This window comes from Mustela erminea, chromosome 15 (assembly GCF_009829155.1).
Source record: "Mustela erminea isolate mMusErm1 chromosome 15, mMusErm1.Pri, whole genome shotgun sequence".
Lineage (NCBI taxonomy): Eukaryota > Metazoa > Chordata > Mammalia > Carnivora > Mustelidae > Mustela > Mustela erminea.
Window position 1 is genome coordinate 57566396 of NC_045628.1, and position 19303 is coordinate 57585698.

At 40.9% G+C, this 19303-nt stretch overlaps 1 protein-coding gene across 7 annotated transcripts in view; it reads left to right on the top strand.

The window, feature by feature from the left end:
* The window catches only part of LRCH1 (leucine rich repeats and calponin homology domain containing 1), a 196486-nt gene that overhangs the window by 45137 nt on the left and 132046 nt on the right, over window positions 1-19303 (top strand). Inside the window, exon 2 of one of the 7 annotated variants that reach the window (XM_032314589.1) lies at window positions 1627-2539. The exons of the other annotated variants lie outside the window; for them this stretch is intronic. Coding sequence (XP_032170480.1) covers window positions 2497-2539 — 43 coding nt within the window. The 5' untranslated portion in view covers window positions 1627-2496. The remainder of the gene's footprint in view (window positions 1-1626; window positions 2540-19303) is intronic. 7 annotated transcript variants of the gene reach the window in all.

Below are 19303 nucleotides of genomic sequence, written 5' to 3' on the forward strand. Positions count from 1 at the left end.
TTAACGTGTCGGGACTTCCGGGATGGGCTTTCAGGAAGAGAAATGTCTGCTGTTGCAAAGCCTATGGTTCAGCTCTTAACAAGCTGTCCTCTGCTTACAGAGCCGTGGGTGGCGCTGTGGTCTACACCCCAGAACAAAACACTGGTGTGTGTGTGTGTGTGTACGTGTGTGTATGTGTGTATTTTTTAAATTGTGGAAAAATACACATAAAATGTATTACCTTATCCACTTTAACTGTTCAGTTCAGTAGTAGTGTTCAATATATTCGTGCTGCTGGGCAGCCAGTCTCCACAACTCTTTACATCTTGCAAAACCGAAATTCTGGACCCTATTCTCCCTGCTCCCAGATCTTGGAAACCACCATTCTACTTTGTTATGCATGAAGTTGACTACTCTCCAAAATTCTTATCAGTGGAATCATTCAGTGCTCATCTTTTGGGGACTGGCTTCTTTCACTTAGCATATCATGTCTTCAAAGTTCATCCAGGTTGTAGCATATATAGCAAAATTTCCATCCTTTTTAAAACCGAATACTATTCCCTTGAATGTATATATCACATTTTGCTTATCCATTTATCTGTGGGTAGACACTTGGGTAGTTTCCATCTCTTGGCAGTTGTGAACAATGCTGCTGTGAATGCGGGCATAAAAATATGTTTGAGTCCCTGCTTTCAATTCTTTGGGTATATACCCAGAAGTGGGATTGCTGAATCATATGGTAATTCTATTTTTAACTTTTTGAGGAACCACTGTGCTGAGTTCCATGGCAGCCGTGCCATTTTACATTCCCACCAACAGTGCCCACGGCTTCCAGCTTCTCCACATCCTTGCCAACACTGGTTATTTTCTGTTGTTGCCTCATTTTTGATAGTAGTCCTCATGGGTGTAAGGGATCTCACTGTGGTGCTGATTCTCATTTTCCTAATAATTAGTGATGTTGAGCATTTCTTCATGGGCTTCTTGGCGGTTTGTATAGTATCTTGGGAGAAATGTCTTCTTCAGTTTTTTGCCTGTTTTTTATTGTGTGGTTTTATTGTTGTTGAGTTGTGATTCTTCTTTGTATGTTCTGGATATTAAATGTTACCCAGTGTTAAATGTGCTTGTTATGTTGAATGTTAAATGTGTTAGTCCTTTAAAGGAAAATGATCCTATTCTATTACCTCACGCCAGGGCCTTGCCTGGGTGACATTTTGCCTTTGTAGTGTCTAAGGCCATCTTTAGGCTTTGCGATGTGCTTTAACTATGTGGGCCAGGCTTTTAAACACAAAAATATCAACATTTTTATCCTAGTAATGTCTTTAGGGTTTAGGAATGCAGCTTTCTGTCTTTCAAATCTTGATGTTCTTTGGGTTTCTTTCTTTCTTTTTTAAGATTATATTTATTTATTTGACAGAGAACGAGATACAGGTAGGCAGAGAGGCAGGCGGAGAGAGAGGAGGAAGCAGGCTTCCTGCTGAGCAGAGAGCCCGATGCGGGACTCGATCCCAGGATCCTGAGATCATGACCTGAGCCCAAGGCAGAGGCTTAACCAACTGAGCCACCCAGGTGTCCTTCTTTGTTTTGTGTTTTTTTTTTTTTTTTTTTTTGGTAAATGCCTTCTGAACAGTTGCATTTGAAATGTTTCAGGTGTTTTGCAGTAGTTTTCCCCAGATAGTTGGATTACTTCGTGCCAAGGATAACAGAGTTGGGATTCAAGACCATGAATTGCAGGATCAGCCCTTCCAAGGAAGTATTTATTTTTATTCATTTTTGTTCGCCTTTCCTCGGGTCACCATCCTTATTGCTTCTCCCTTTGCTGCTATTCCCTTAAACTGAGTTTACTACTGAGCCTAGAGAGTGTTTTCTAAGCTTTTAAAATCATGACCCCCAGTAAGACATACACTTTACATCCTAGCCAGTTTCACAAATACATATACACACGCACAACTGAACTTAAAGTACTTGTAAGGAGTATAATAGTTTTCGCTAAGGATATATATTTCCTTTTGTGTGTTTGTGTGTTCTGTCATGATAGTCAACTTTTCTGCTTTTGACTGATTGCCCGTTGCTGGGGATTCTGTCCCATGTTAAAGCAGTTTGATCGCCAAAGTCATGCTGGCTCAAGTTGCTATTGAATTTTACCTGCACTGCTGCTCCTTGGAGGGTGGGAGCAGACAGAGGGTTCCATAGTGTGTGGAGGGAGAGGTTGCTCACAAAGGAAGTCTCAGCAGGATGGAAATTGCCCAGCAGCCCACCCCGTCCCTTAAAAGCATAGGTTCATGCATTAAAAGCATAGGAATAGCATCCTGTCACCCACTTAGCGCATGCTTTGAGGGGAGGCTCTGATTCCCTTTTCTCTCTCTTTCCCACAGGTACTCACACAATGTGTGGAGAATATGCATTAGCCTTAGGTCTGGTAGAGCCCTTTAATTGTCCCTCTTCTTTTCTGCAGTGCCTTTTCTTCCTTCCTACAGAGAACATAGTTTTATCCAGCAAGAGATAAACAGACTGTCTGGAATGACCTGGGGGGTAACTCCTGGGAGGTGGAGACCGCCCAGAGGTAAAAGTTTATGTTTGTGGCAAGTTGGTGAAAAGACTCTTTAAATTAAGGAAAAGTAAGATGACAGAATTTTAAAAAATGAATACAGGGGATGATTAGCAATGATCTAATTGATCAGAGGGAAAGAGGGGCTTTAGCTGGCTTTTAAATATCACCTAAGATTGCTTTAATGTCCTCTGGCAATCTGAATTTTCTTCTCCAATCCTTTTAAGTCCAGATGGGGTTTGGTTCCCCCTGAAATGTCACAAAACCATGAAAGTATTTGATTCCTAGGTTAACAAGGAGTTCCAGGGCCATGTTTAGGTGGCCGGCTGCCCCCGACCTGCCAAGGCCAGTCCTGCTGAGTTTCTTTGCCTCTGGGAAGATCCTGCAGGACCAGGGGACGTTTTGTGGGTGACAGGTCTCTCTGCAAGGTCACCAGTGCCTGGGGTGTTGGGAACATGAGCTTGGCTGGCATCCTGGTGTCAACACTGCTGCCTAACTGTGGAAATCAGCTAATGAGCCCAAGTTTTTCAGCTACTTTCTTTTTTATTGGGAGGAAAGAGCCTGTTTTGGTAAACCTGAGAATGAATACCTCGTCTATTGTAACCTGGATGTTTCTGTGTCTCCCTTACTTACGGCATTGTCATATAAATTAGAGATCATGGATCTGGCTGTAGTTTAATAGTGGTTACATGGGATGTGGATTCAAAAGATCAGAATTTGAATCTCATTCTATCCATGTATTGAGGAAGCCACTTAACCTGCCCATTCCTAAGCTAAGAATAGTTGGCCCTGAGGAATCCTTCATTCAAATTAAAAAGAGCCTTGAATTTTGAAGGTGGAAAGGTCTTTGCAGAGGATCTAGCTTTGTAGCATGACTGAGACCCAGAGAGATTTAAGTGCATTTTTGTTGTGCCTTACTGTGATAGTGGTAGTGCTATATCACCACCCAGAACATGTGTCATTTAATCTGGAATAGAGTGCCCATAGGATTAAGAGGACTGGTTCTGGATTATTCTATAGTGGATCTAAATTATTCCCCTGCAGTTTATTGTCTCTGTAACCTTAGACAACCTACTTAACTTCCTGCAGACTTAGTCTTCCCATGGCATTAAATAATAAGAGTGTTTTGGTTTTTTTTTTTAGCTTACAGGGGTGTGGTGAGGATCAAATGAGGTAAATTTATGTAAAGCTTTTAGCACAAGGGCTGGTGCCCAGAAAATGCTCGATGTCATTTTTTCCTAATCAAAGGACATTGCTTTCGTGGTGCCTGGGTGGCTTAGTTAGTTACGCCTCCAACTCTTGGTTTCGGCTCAGCTAATGATCTCAGGGTCATGAGATCGGTCCCGCATCAAGCCCCACATCAGGCTCAGCGCTCAGCATGGAGTCGCTTGAGATTCTGCTCCCCTTTCTCTCCCTCCTGCTCTGCCTCTTCTCCTGCTCACATGCATGTGTGCATGTGTGTGCGCTCTCTCTTTTTCTCGTTTTCTCTCTCAAATAAATAGAATCTTTAAAAAGGGGGGACTCATTGCTTTTGATCCCCTTCCAGCTATATGTTTTCTGAAGTTTTCCATGGTCACAGTGGTTTTGATAGCCTTTGTTCAGTACTTAAGATTCACCACAAAAAAAGAGAAATACATTAAATAAGTTTATTTTTTGCCGAATACATGCAATACATACCGAATACATGGTATTTTTATAATAAAATGACTGCATTTTGTGGCTCCATCTTTTAAGTAACTGCCTGTTGCAGTTTCCCTGATCTTCTTCATTTTATGCTCAGAGATATGGACAGTCTCCAGATCACTTCTTTCTGGCATGGCATTATATTTGGAGCACGGGTGTGTCTGATCACTATGGGAGTAACAAAGCCACACTGTGGAGATCTGAGGTATTGGGAAGCTGTCCAGTTTCCTCCGCCTGACCCTGACTCAGTTCTTCCCTGAAATCTTCAGCCAGCTCCATTCTCTTTCTGTCAGCAGGCCTCCTTACATAACCCAAATGTGTTGTTTCCAGAGCTGGTGTCTGCAGAGGTGTTCTGTGTCTAGTAGAAAAGAACTGGGGGAGAGTTCCTGTGTGTAGTTTAAGTGGAAAATTATAGATACGTACACTGAATGCCATTAATAAATTGAAAATTATATGTATCTTGGACAGTGTAATGCTATTAGAAACTAAGTATTGTGAGTTTTGAGCATTTAAAAACACGTTTTAATCTTAACCCTCACCTTTTAAAATCAGATGCTTTAATGGTCTAAGTACTATGCAAGAGGTTGTGTTCAGACTCCGATGACTCTGTTTCAAATAGTGATAATAAACCCTTTAATTACAATGATATACAGATTTTGGGGGGGTATAGTGATAGTCCCTAAAATCATTTTGCCTTAATATTGTTAAACTTTACTTTTAAAATTAGCTTGTCCATCACCCACCCCCACTTTCTTTTGTTGGCTTCAATTAAATTTTTCCTTGTGTTATAGAGTACTGTGAAAGAATATTAGAACAGCTATGGATGGGGTTTGTCAGACTTAGCAAGTAAAAGTACAGGATGCTCAGGCACCTGGGTGGCTCAGTCAGTTAAGTGCCTGGTTCTTGGTTTTGGCTCAGGTCATGATTTCAGGGTCCCGGGATTGAACCCAGCTAAGACTCTGCACTCAGAGCTGGGTCTGCTTAAGACTCTCTCTCTGTCTCTGTCTCTCTCTCTCTCAAATAAGTACATAAATAAATAAAAATATTTTTAAAAAGTACATGACATTTGAATTTTACATAAAAATTATTTCTTTTTGGTATAGGTATCTCCTGTGCAAGAGTTAAATATGAATTTCAGATAAATAAGAAATAATGTTTTAGTGTATCTCCCATACAATATTTAGGACATAATTACACTGAAAAATTATTGGTTATTTATTTGAATTTCAAATCTAACTCTCATGAATTTTTTTGTGTTGTGTGGATTTCCCATATGCATGAGTTAAATTTGTCTGCCTTTTCTCCTTCCTGATATTGCATAAGCATGAACTATTGCTGGAACAGAGCAAGTGTTGTTGCTTGAGTCTTCTTGCTTGAGCCTTCAGCCTCTGACTTCCTCCAAGATTTCTCTTTTTCTCTTTTTTTCACCATCCAAGGACTGAGCTGCACCAGAACAGTCTGGTGGGAATTAGTGATGCGCTTTGAGCTAGGTGCTCAAAGTATTTTCATCTCATCCCACACTGTCCACAGTTTTCATCCCTGACTCTGAGGAGCCAGACTATGTGCTGACCATTGTCAAATTAGCAACAGGCAAACACTTTTAGTCCTATTGCACTGAGGAGAGGGAAAGGTGCAAACAACAATGTTCTGGGCCATACTGGGTATCAGCTGAGGTGTGAGGAAAAACTCAGATGAATGAGAAAAATGTTGGGTTGAGTGGCAGGCAATTAGGTCACGGTGCTGATTCCTCAAGAAGTTGACCTGTTAAGTGCTAAGTCAGGAAAGACAATCTAGTTAACATAGGGCAGTCCTTAGAAGTGTGTTGAAAGAGAGATCTTCACCTACCCATTCCAAATTTTAACTATCCTGAATTTAAAACAGTTTTTCTCCAAGAAAAGTTGGGTTGACATTAAAACACACTTGTCTGGAATTATCTCTCTGAGTCCTTTATAAACAAATAGACCAAGACTTGGAAGGGCACACCTTAGGTTACAGAGTGTTTTCCTGGGCTGGGCTCCAGAGCTTCCTGACTCTTGAACAATAATGTGTTCTTTCCATGCTACTTTATGTATTTATTTTACAGCAGTCTTGTGCTTTTTATCCATTGCTCTCCACTTGGAAACATGCTTGTGTGCTTCGAGAGCAGAGGTACAGAAATTGTGAAGTCTTTTCTGTTTAGAGACTCCACAGACTCTGTGTGCTGAGGGGGAGGGGAAAACTCCTCCTCTTCTTTCTCCTCCTCCCATTCCTTTCTACCCTCCCCCCCCTCCTTTTTCTAAAAAATCATAGCATATTTTTTTATCCTCATGTGCCTGTAAATATTTTTACTGGGCATTCTTTTTTTTTTTTTTTTTTTTTTTTTTTTTAAAGATTTTATTTATTTATTTGACAGAGAGAGAAATCACAAGTAGGCGGAGAGTCAGGCAGAGAGAGAGGAAGGGAAGCAGGCTCCCGCTAAGCAAAGAGCCCGATGCGGGGCTCGATCCCAGGACACTGAGATCATGACCTGAGCCGAAGGCAGCGGCTTAATCCACTGAGCCACCCAGGCGCCCCTTTACTGGGCATTCTTGACTGGGATTTCTAAACATCCTGATAGGGGAAGTCGGGTATTTCTTCATGTGATAAATTCCTTGTGGAGAGATTTGAATAGTTTTGATTTTTAGTTTTCTCTTTTCATTCAGTTTCTTTGCTGTCTAAAAATGTTACATTTCTGGTCATAAGGCCAACACCCAAGCTGTAATTTGTGATAATGACTGAGAGATGTGATTGGGATTCTTATTTTAGGCTCACTAGGGACCATTCCTTATAAAATCGAAGATGCTGAAATGAGGAGATTTGATCTAGTTCAACACTTAGCCTCACTGGAGGAAGTGGAGACTCAGAAATGTGAAGTGACTTCTCCAGAATCACACAGCAGAGTTAGTGGAGAAGCCATGAGTGAGAAGGAACTGAGTTGCTAAGCTGCAGAGCAGAACTTTCTCCCAGCTGCTGAAGAAAAAAGGAGCTCAGGATGGTTTAACTTTTCAGGTAATTGAAATATTCCTTCATGTTCCCCAATTCTAATTTTAACAGTTTTTTGGTGGCAGTCATTCTGAAATACTTTACCTTCTGAGGTCTAAATTGATGTTGTGGAACCTACTTTAACCTTTTCTCAGTTTGCTCTTCTGTCTCATTATCTTCTGATCATCAGTGTTTGTGGCCCAATACATAGTTGCCCTTTGCTGCTATGAAGTGTTGAACGCTTTGCTCTTAGTTACACAAAACTCCAGTGTGACAGACCTCTTCAGAGCATAGGCCTGATTTTGTCACTTTTTGGTATCCTTCCTCCTTGTCAGTTCTCAGTTTTTGCTCCCTTCACTGGTGATATTTATAGTAGCATTTCCTTTCTCCCCTGTCTCACGTTGCTGCATTCATTTTTGTGGTGAACCAAGAAATCCCAGATCTCTTGGAAGGATGCATATTTTGTTTATAGCTTTGAAGAGAGATGTCTGGATGAATAGGTACCTTTTTGTGACTGGTGGGATTTAGGAAAGATATTTGTTTTTGTGCTTTTCTGTAAACTGGGACTTTTTTTTTAAAACAAAGATTAAAATTTTTTATAATTAAAAAACAAAGCTATTTTATTTGGAAACTTAATATGCATGAGTGATAAGTAGATTCTGAGTGAGGATTTTCTTGCCCGGAGACCACCATCCATTTTATTTCTTCTCCTTGGAGAGGTTGATATAAAGTTCTATGTATGTTTCAAACCAAGCCCATGGGCCCCCTCTACTGTGATGCCATTGTCTTAGGTGACCTGTCTCAGCTCCGACTCCAAAACACTGCTCTTGTATTTCTGGTGTGGCATTTGCCACATTTTAACTTTTCCCCCCTCTTTGTCTTTCCTGTCCTCTCATGGATGTATTCCTCTATTATTTTAGGCCGTCCCCTTAGTGTCTGTGCTGAGCCATGTGCTTAGCAGGTATCCAGATGTAAATATTTGTGGAGTGACATCTACAGTGGCTTGCCATTTGCCATTTTTGCTTACCTCGGGGATTTGAGATTTGTCTTGATAATCGAGGTTGTCTGCTGAGTGACTCCAGGAATGTAAGAGATGGCTATCTGTCTAAATGCAGAAAATGTTACAAGACATTCTATTAGGCCCCACTCAGTGTTTCTGGATCTAATAGGACAATCCAGTTTTTAGGGGTGGAGTAACTAAAGCAGAGAAAGAGTTTGGGGTAACCAAATTTATGTAATGAAAATATTGAAACAGAAAGACTTCAGTCCAATTTGATCCATTAGTAGGCCGAGTGTGTGTGTGTGTGTGTGTGTGTGTATTTAATGAAAACCCCAATTTTCAAAGGCTTTTCCATTTTCAGTTACTTAAAATGTAATTCATTAGTGTGGTAGGTCAAAAAATTTTCCCCACCCCCAACAGATGTCCAAGTCCTGATCCCTGTAATCTGTGAATACATTTCCTTACATGGCAGAAAGGAGTCTGCAGATGTGATTGAATGAAGGATCTTGAGGTCTGGAGGTGGGGGGATTATCCTGGATTTTCCCTGTGAGTCTAACATAACGACAGCATTCTTTTTTTTTTTTTTAAGATTTTATTTATTTATTTGACAGACAGAGATCACAAGTAGGCAGAGAGGCAGGCAGAGAGAGAGTGGGGGAAGCAGGCTCTGTGCTTAGCAGAGAGCCTGATGCAGGGCTCAATCCCAGGACCCTGGGATCATGACCTGAGCTGAAGGCAGAGGCATAACCCACTGAGCCACCCAGGCGCCCCATGACAGGCATTCTTATAAACAGGAAGTGGGAGGATCAGTCAGAGAAGGAGAAGTGATTGACGGGATGGAAGAAAAGGTGTCAGTGACACAGGGCCATTAGCCAAGGAATGCAGACAGTATCTTGAAGCTGGACGAGGTGAGAAATGAGCCTCTTGGAGGAACCCAGCTCAGCCAACTCCTAGATTTTAGCCTTTTAAGACCCAGTTCTGCCTTCTGAATTGTAAGATGATACATTTTTGTTGTTTTGGGCTTCCAAGTTTGTGCTGATTTGTTATAGCAGCCGTAGGAAACTAATACAGTCTGCTTTCAGATATTTGTTGTTTCTTGACTCCTGTTGGGCTACAGGTACCCAGATACTTGGACCTGAATGAAGAGAAGAAGTCCTCACATGGTGCCAGGCAACAGAACTTTTCATTTCTGTATATTCTTAGGTAACCAGAAGAAGATCCCTCATACGCTGACTGCCGCACACACTCAGCAGCAACACACATGCACACACATACACACAACTGTACTTCAGTGGAAATAGTTGAGAGAAATAATGCATATTTCAGTTGGTTTTAGCTGACTGCGTGTGTGGAATGTGCAGATGCTGCCTGGATTCTGAAAAGATGCCCAGGTAAAGGAAGGTACAAGCTGTTGCAACTCTGGGGTTGAGACCAAGACTGTTCATTAACATCTTTAGCATTAGGTATTTTCTGTTGGAGATAACCAGCCCCTCCCTTGAAATATTTCTACTCTCCAAGCAAAACATTTAAATTGTGATACCAGTTTGCCAATACCATGTACAGCATGATATAAGATGTTGGGACCCAAGACACCTTAGGGAGGTAACCGTCATTATTGCCTACCAACCAGGAGGACAGCTTCCATACAAGTGAGGGGTGGGGTAGGGAAGGGCAGAGATGGTTAATGGAGAGGTGAGGTTCTCCCTGTGATGATCTTCAGCTCTGGGAGAAGGATCTCTGGCACTAAGTGCATCTCTTTATTTCCTTTCCCCTCCTTAAAAAAAAATTATTTATTTTAGAGAAAGAAAGCAAGAACACACATGCACAAGCGGAGGAATGCGGGGAAGTGCAGAGAGAGCAAGAGAATCTCAAGCAGACTCCCTGTTGAGCGCAGAGCCCTATGTGGGACTTGATCCCGTGACCCTGAGATCATGACCTGAGCCAGAATCAAGAGTCAGTTGCTTACCCGACTGAGCCACCCAGTTGCACCTGTTTAGTTCTAATACTATTAATAATTACCAATTACTTTTGAAGCGGGGTATTTTCTTTGCTTGTAGCGCAGTCTTGACTTCCTTCTCCATGAGATACTGGTTTTATAGCCAGAGCTGAAAGGTGATGGGTCACTCTGAGATCAAAGGCTGGGCTAGGAGGTGCCATTGGATGTACTGTGACCCCACTGTATAATCAATAAAAACAGGGATTTGTGAAGGGGGGGGTCATAGGTCATGGGTGCCTTTCCAGAGTGACTAGAACTTAGAGCCCAGTGGACATTTATTTCCCCTAGTCCAAATCCAGTTTTGTTTCCTGATCTCTTGCATTAACAGCAGTCACAAGGCAGAAGAAAAGTGCAGGCACGTCCCCATGTCTTTTCCAGATGTGGTACAAACTCAGAGGGAAGAAAGGGAAGACGGTACTCTCGTCAGGACAGCTGATTTGCTTTGGAATTAAAAAGAGACTTACACATTGTTGTGTCTATGGCTGATCATATTTTCCACTGAGAATGCCTTGTGTCATTTGGGGTAACTTTGACTTTTATTTCTACTCAGTTTGAGGAAAAGACCATAACACACAATTGGAGTAAATTCTGGAAAAAAGAAATAATGCTTCATAGAGTGCTATAAATTCTTTTCATAATAAGTATTTGATGAACATGCTTTTATTTTCTGTAATTCTTCAGGAAAGTAAATGCACGGTATACATCCCTCCTTTAAGCAAAATGGTTAGAAAACGATGTAATCCTTTTCTAGAAACTTGACTTTCCCCCACTTGCTCATCTCATGAAGGGGAAGTGTGCGGTGTGTAATTGTGTGATCTGAACTGAATGAACCAGTTGAGTGAACCAGGTGGAAGCAGCCTCTTCCTAATCATTTCTTAACATCCACAGAGACTTGAGGTTAGTTGTTCATGACCTTTAACTTCTCATCACACTTTAAAATGGGGTTGGTAATTCCTGCATAGAATGGACATGGAGGGCTACCTCAGTCTACTTCATCTGCTGAGGTCAGGCCCTTCACATGCTCCCCGTTTGGCCATGAGCATGAGGCCCAAGGCCTGTGTGCCTTCCCCATTTCATGACGTTATTCTGGGGTGGAGTTTCAGGGCTGTTGCCTTGGACAAAACCTCTCCATTCCTCATCCTTAGAGGGTGATGGTTTTGCTAACAAGACGTGAACATCAGGGTGTCTGGGTGGCTCAGTGGGTTAAGCCTCGGCCTTCAGCTCAAGTCATGATCTCGGGGTCCTGGGATCGAGCCCCACATCAGCCTCTCTGCTCGGTGGGGAGCCTGCTTCCTCCTCTCTCTCTCTCTGCCTGCCTTGCTTCTCTGCCTACTTGTGATCTCTTGTCTATCAAATAAATAAATAAAATCTTTGTTTTTTTTAAGATTTTATTTATTTATTTGACAGAGAGAGAAATCACAAGTAGGCAGAGAGGCAGGCAGAGAGAGGGAGAAGAAGGCTCCCCACCAAGCAGAGAGCCCGATATGGGGCTCGATCCCAGGACCCCGAGATCATGACCTGAGCCGAAGGCAGAGTCTTAACCCACTGAGCCACCCAGGTGCCCCCCAAAATAAAATCTTTGGGAAAAAAAAAGAAGAACTGAACATCAGTTTTCTCCAAGTTTGGGAACCACTTTGACCCCTGCATGGTCCCTCTGATGAAAAACTACATTTTGAGAAAGCTGGCAACTAAGGGTACAGGGAAAGAAATCATGTATTTTTATAAACACTTGATGACTCATCTTTGCTCTTTATTTGAAAGGGAAAGAGTTCCCTTAAGGAAGGTCTCATGGAGAGTTCTAGAATTTCAGAATGAGAAGGGGGTCTCAGATTAACTAGCTAATCTAGCTAAATCATCCAATCAGAAAGACTTATTGAACACCTCCTGGGTAGAGGATTTTGTGCTAGGAAATGTGCTTACATGTTGAACACAACAGATGTGGTCCCTTTCTCAAGGAGCTCACAGCCTACGGGGTAACAGAACCAGAAACTAAAAGAATGGTGAGTCCACTGTAGGAGAGGTTGAGGACTTTGCGCTTAGGTGGGGAGGGGACCAGATCTAACCCATCATAGGTGGCCTAGATCATAGACCCCATCATAGGTGGGGAGGGGAGTGGTAGGTCAGGAGAATGAATGGGAAATAATTCAGAGGAGGGAGAAGGTGATCTGACTGTCTGCTGTTGAGTATACACACAGCTACCTAAGGACCCTCTTGACAGCTAAAATAAGTGTCCATTTAGAAGGAAGATGCATGAAGAAAGGAGAAAAGATTGTGTTTGTATTGTACGAGCTGTATTCATCAAGACATCTGCGAGCTAGTGTCTTTGTTTCCTTGTTCTTCTCTTTTTTACTGTTCATGGCCTCCATTGTCAAATGAAACAAAAGAAAAAGAGGAGGAAGTGGAATGCTTACCTCTTAGGCCTTACTTTTAATTCTGGTGCAGCATTATTTGGGAGAGAGTTTGAAATGATAATCTAAAATCATCACTCCCTTTGGATGGCTATAGAAGTTAATCATTAAAGCCTTGTTTTTAACACTTAACTGTATCCAGTTCTCTATTTTTTCTACCTTATTTTTGTTCAAAGTCAGCTTTCCTAGGGTAATACTGATTTATCTAGCCTACTTCAGACCATACAATCCTGTTTTTTTTTTTAATTTGAGAAAAAAAATAGATGGTCACTCTATTTATATTTTTTCTTTAAAAAACTGTGAAATTTTATTAATCTCTTCACCCACACCTCCCTCCCCAGAAGAGATAACAGTATCTTTTCAGATAGGTGTTCATCTGCTATGATTTGCACTAACCATTACACTGGGACATTTAGGCATGCAGGATCTGGAAATGGATTAGGAAAGTGACATAGAGTGTAATTTGCTAATCCTGTTAATATACCTATTTAAGAGATGGCATAACTTCAAAATGTTATTTGGGAGACAGTTTTACAACCAAAGTTTGAAACAGCTGTAGAGGTGTAGAGTCCAGGATGCTTAGATTTTTGCTCCTGATTGGGATAACCTTGGTTTGGGAAGCATTAGGATAAGATTCTGGCTGTCATGTCCTCAGTCGAATTTGCATCTGAGAGCCAGGCTTGGCACTTGTCACCTAGTGAGGTCCTCCATGGGTCTTCTAAGACATCTATTTAGACTTGGGAGAGCCAGACTTTCTCAGCCTGCCCACACTGGAGTGAGCCTTATTTGGACTCAGCTACACAGCTCCTTTCCTTGGGCTCTTTGGGACATAGGAGGGCTGGGATATGGACCAGACCTTCCGGAGAACACATGTGTGACATCCCGGCACCATCGTGCTCCTGTAACCAGAGCTGTGCAGTAGTAGCTCCCATTACCCAGTAGCCTCATTTGGCTAAAAAGCACTTGAGATGTGGTGATACAAATGAGGAATTGGATTTAATTTAATTTAAATTAATTTTAATTTAAACTTTAAAACTGATATTCCAATCCACGATTAGAGAACTTGAGTATGTGACTTTATCAACTGCTAATTTTATTAGCATAAAAGTATTTTCAGGAGGAATTCAGCATCCAAATCAAGATGTACTATATATGTAAAACATACACCAGATTTTGAATACTCACTATTAGAAAAATATTGAATACATGTTGAAATGGTAACAGTTTGGTTATGTTAGATTAAGTAAAATATATTATTAAAATAGTTTTACCTTTTTTTAGTTTTACCTTTTTTAAAAATGTGGTTACTTGAAAATTTAAAATTACGTAAATGGCTTACCATATTTTTATTGTTGGGCACTGATCTAGGGCTTACTGAAGTAAAGGTACAAGGGCCTCATTTGCCATGGTAGTCTGTGGCATTAAGTACTAGGAGGCTCAGTACATACCCTGGGATGGTGAGCAGAGACGAAGGAAGACCCTGCATTTTAAGGGGAGTACCTTCAATAAAAATGTATATTTTATATGCATATTTATTAAGGTGTGAACATATTAATGAGCAAAATAACTTCGTATAGTTTTATCTTTCTGTCTCACAGTTTTAAATATATATATAAGCAAGAAAGAACTTGCTATACCATAATGCTTTGGTATTGGGCTTGTTATATTATGGGCTCCAAGTGTAAATTCCTAAAAAGAGCTCACAGTTTTGTTGAAACTCCCACTTCTTAAAGAGAGATGGGCTTGTAGGTGTTGATTTTGAGGCACCCCCTCTTGGCAATAAGACCCGTTTGATCAGTCTGAGAACTACTCGATTTTCACCTTTGTGTTTTCTGGGGAAGACGGATAGCTCACATATGGCTGTTTATTTTTTTAATTTAAAATTCAGTTAGTTAACGTGTAGCATATTGTTAGTTTGAGAGGTAGAGTTTCATGATTCACTTGTTGCTGTTGGTTCATCGGTTGTTACATGCAACACCAGTGCCCATCTGGTACAGGGACTCTGGAAAACAGTGTGGAGGATCCTCAGAAAGTCCTTCTTCCTAAGAAGAGAGCTACGCTACCACCCAGCAATTGCACAACTAGGTATTTTTCAAATGATACAAACATAGTGATCCAAAGGAGCACCTGCACCTCAATTTTTTTTTTAAAGATTTTATTTATTTATTTGACAGAGAGATCACAAGTAGGCAGAAAGGCAGGCAGAGGGGGAAGCAGGCTTCCTGCTGAGCGGAGAGCCCTATCCGGGGCTCAATCCCAGATCTTGACATGAGCTGAAGGCAGAGGCTTAACCCACTGAGCCACCCAGGCTCCCCACCCCAATGTTTATAGCAACAATGTCCACAGTAGCCAACATACGGATGGAGCTGTTCATTTTAAGCAGGCTTAGTTTTTTTTTTTTTTTTTTTCAATGCAAAGTCATAGAAGAAGGAAAATTCTGTACTATGTGTGTAGGTCTTGTTAGATAGGCAGATGATTTCCAAGAAAACACTTAAGTGTTTTGAAGATAACAGAGCTGTTCCCTTACTTATCTTTAAGGCTGTGTTTTCTGTTGTTCATGCATTTCGTCACTTAAGAACTGAAATTTAAGGAAAACACTTTCATTTTGACCTCTTGAAATCACACAATGTGATGATTATTTCTGAGGCTCCCGGGGTAAATATATGTGTATGTGTGTACCTTGGTAGATCATGTAAATTGCTGAAAGCCAGTGATATATCCTACTCACCTCCCAGGCAATATAGTTTGTTGTTGATGTACTTGTTCAATTATTGAAGACCCAAAATTTAAAGAAATCACTTTCATTTTGACCTATTGAAATCATATGATGGAATGATTAAGTAACTATAAATGTTCCTGGTGGAATGGATATGTGTATATGTACAGTGACAGGTGGCATAGTTTAGTGAAAGCCAATGAAAAACTGTGGAAACCTGTAAATTGTACATTACAGGTTTGTAGATTACAAATAGATTACATTGCAGTCTGTTTTAAATTGTCATAATAGGTATTACCAGATTTTTGGTTTCCTTTAAATCAAACCATCAGCCTCTATATTTTTAGTTACCTCTTTCTGCTCCTTCTGCATTAGCCATCACTCTCCCCCATCCCAGTCATTTTTCCCTTGATAATAAAACCCAGCTTTGCTCAGGCCTCTCCCTTCCATTGCTTTACGTACGTAATCTAAAACATGATTTGCCAGAGTTTTGATTTCCCAACCCTGGCTCTTCCTTAGAATTTCTGAGAGCTTTAAATTCAGATGCTTGGGCTGTGCTCACAGAGAATCTGATTTAATTGGTTCTGACACAGGGCCTGGCTTAAGCCATTTTGAAATAGGTTCTTTGTGACTTGTAGTTGAAGGCATTCCTATAGACGCAAGGTAAGTAAGGTGACCATAGTATTGATTACTCAAGTCCGATACATTCCTAAATGTCTTATGAATTCCTACTTCCCACTCAGGTTTTTTTAAATGGCTTCATGCAAACACATTCTTTTTTAGCATTAAAAACATTAGCAGTTTGTTTTGTTTCATAAATACTGCCTACCCTTTCTTGGTGAGCCAGGTTATGTGCGTTTTAATCTGGTGATGCTGCCTTCATTAATTATGCCATTTGAGGTAGTAGTGTGGTGCGATGGTTAGCAATCACTGAATTCTGGGGTCCTTTTGTCTGGTTTCAGAGAGGTGAAATTGTTAGGGAAAGACTAGAAGAAGAATATAAAAAGAGTTTAGAGATGATACTGAACAAAATCATAAAACTTAAGTCAAAAATATCTGCCAAACAAATCATAGTACAGAGAATATTTTTTTCCCCCCCACAAATAGTTACTTATTTGCTGGCACTGTTCTGAGCACCGGAGTGCAGTGGAAAACAAGGCGGCAAGGATTTTTTCTCCTAAAACTTGCAAGCATACCAAAAGCAAGGGCATAATGGAAATAACTACAAATGTGACAAGCTATAAAACATCAGAACGCAGAATGCTGGTGTAGCACAGGTGATGGAGGTCTCCCTTTATCCCTACTTTAGAGGTCTCTAAAAGTAGACTGGCTTCTTAAAAACTTCTTTTAATTTAAATTGAATTTAGGTAACATATAGTATATCATTAGTTTCAGGGGTAGAATTTAGAGATTCATCGGTTCCCAGTGCTCATTAGATCAAGTGCCTTCCTTAATGCTCATCACCCAGTTACCCCACCCCCCAGCAATTCTCAGTTTGTTTCCTGTAGTTAAGAGTCTCTTATGATTTGCCTCCCTCTTTTTTTTTTTGTTTTGTTTTGTTTTGGTTTGGTTTGTTTGTTTTGTTTTAAGATTTTATTTATTTGAGAGAGAGAGTGAGTAAGAGAGAGCATACCAGGGAAGAAGGTCAGAGGGAGAAGCAGACTCCCCACAGGGATGGGCGCCCGATGCCGGACCCGATCCCAGGAGTCCGGGATCATGACCTGAGCTGAAGGCAGTCACTTAACCAACTGAGCCACCCAGGCGCCCCTCCTTCTTTGTTTTTATCTTGCTTTATTTTTCCTTCCCTTCCCCTATGTTCATCTGTTTTGTTTCTTAAACTCCATATATGAGTGAAATCATATGGTATTTGTCTTTCTCTGATTGGCTAATTTTGCTTAGCATAATACCCTCTAGTTCCATCCATGTCTTGCAAATGGCAGGATTTCATTCTTTTTGATGGCTGAGTAATATTCCATTGTATATATCTATACCACATCTTCTTTATCCATTCATCTGTCAACGGACATTACAGACAACATTTTTTTTGAATTGAATTCATGGCGCACCTGGCTGGCTCATTTGGTTAAGCATCTGACTCTTGGTTTTGGCTCAGGTCGTATTCTCGGGGTTGTGAGATCAAGTCCCACTTCGGACTCCCCATTCAGTGCAGAGTCTTCTTGTCCCTCTCCCTCTGCTCCTCCCCTGCTCTCCCTCTCTTTCTCTCTCTAAAATTTAAAAAAAAAAAAAAGCTTTAAAAGAATGTTGAATTCATAAAACCAAACTCTTCCCTCTAGGAACAGAGGGAAGAACGTCCATGACTAAGGAAACATTTAAGAAAGAAAGTCTTAATAAAATCTGATCTCTAGTGATAGATGCCATTTCCCAATCACATCTAGAATGTTACCTTGAGTCATGTTTTCTGAATGGCCTTTTTCTTTTTCCTTTGAAAATGAGTAATTGGTGGAGTCTTCTTGTTTCAGCATCCTTGTCTAATATTGCATTAACACTCTCTGGTGGGGGCTGCCAAACTCAGAGGAAGGGTATTAGGACATTCAAGATGAATAATGACACAAGATGGACCTACTCAATTGTATATCACATGCAGTATCAAAACATTCTGTCCTAAGAAGAGAGGACAGTGACTCAGAATATCCTGTTGGAGTTGTATTATAATGTAGAAAACCAGTTCAGAATTACTGTCTGGCATTTGGGCCTCGGGGACGCTGACCTCATTCCATGGCCACACGTCCTTATAAATGTAGTTGTCAGGGTGCTGTTCTCTTTAGGGCTATACTGGTCTCACGTCTATACCGATCAGTTCACTGTGTAGCAGCGAGCCTGAGTTCTTGCTCTGATGATTTAGTTCTTAACTCATAAAAACACTGCTTCCATGGCTGGGGGGTGTAAGATGCAACTACAGCAATTTTCACCTTGTAAGAGCCCAGCTTTCAGCTTCCTTCTGGTCAGTCATCCCGACCTTCCTCGCTGATATGTCCTGGGACCTGCATTTGTGTTATTGTTTCTCAGAATAAAAGAGACTTCAAGCGCGAGAGTTTCAGGAATGTTTTTGTTCCCAAGAATGGATATTTTTCAATTGTATTTTCTTCCAGCGCATGCCCAACTATGGTATTCTGTGCAGGTCGTCTTAAGAAATCACTTACTATTATTAAGGGTTTGATGGAAACATTTCCCTGAAGTTTTATATTCTGAGTGTTGGTGAGGAAAACCCATCAGCAGAGATGCAAAGCCGCTCCTGGGACCTCTCTGCCTCTCCCACTCTCTGTGCCCCCCATAAGGCAACTCTTGTACTTAGGGTTTGTAAACAGTTTGAGTAGCTGCCTTACATTTCCCTCCTAGAGTAATTAAACACATTTCTTGGAAATGCAAACAAGAGACTGAGAATTAAGTTGTGGTAACACATTTGGCAGAGGAATGGTGTGTTGGAAAAAGAAAAATATCCTGGAGTGAGTTTCACTTTTGCAGATAAGGGAACTGGATTTATTTAGCGAATTGGAACAGTACGAGCCCCGTGCCCTGATGTCAGTACTCTCTCTTCCCAGATGAGTCTACCTGGGCACAAGACCAACTTCCAAATAAAACTTGAAAGCAAATGGCACGAAACAGAGACAGAGCCCTTGAAACTAGGTTTTTAGACTAAAGCATAAAAAATTACCTATTTGCTATCAAAATAAGCTTAAAACAGAACTGCCATCTGACAGATGGCTTTTCCTCTGTCCTTCAGATGACAGTATCTGTCACTCCAGTCCTTGGTTGTAAGCCTGAAATGCAAAAAAAAAAAAAAAAAAAAAGGTAAATAATAATGACAGTGTGGTAGGGTGTCCGCAGCTAGTGGCAGTGGATGCTGATGTTTATTATTTTATGCATTTCCTAAATGAAAGTAAGTGTAACTTCTTGAGTCACTTACTTCTAGATTTTCCCCAGAGAACTTTAAGTAGTATCATCCTGAAGAACAGGA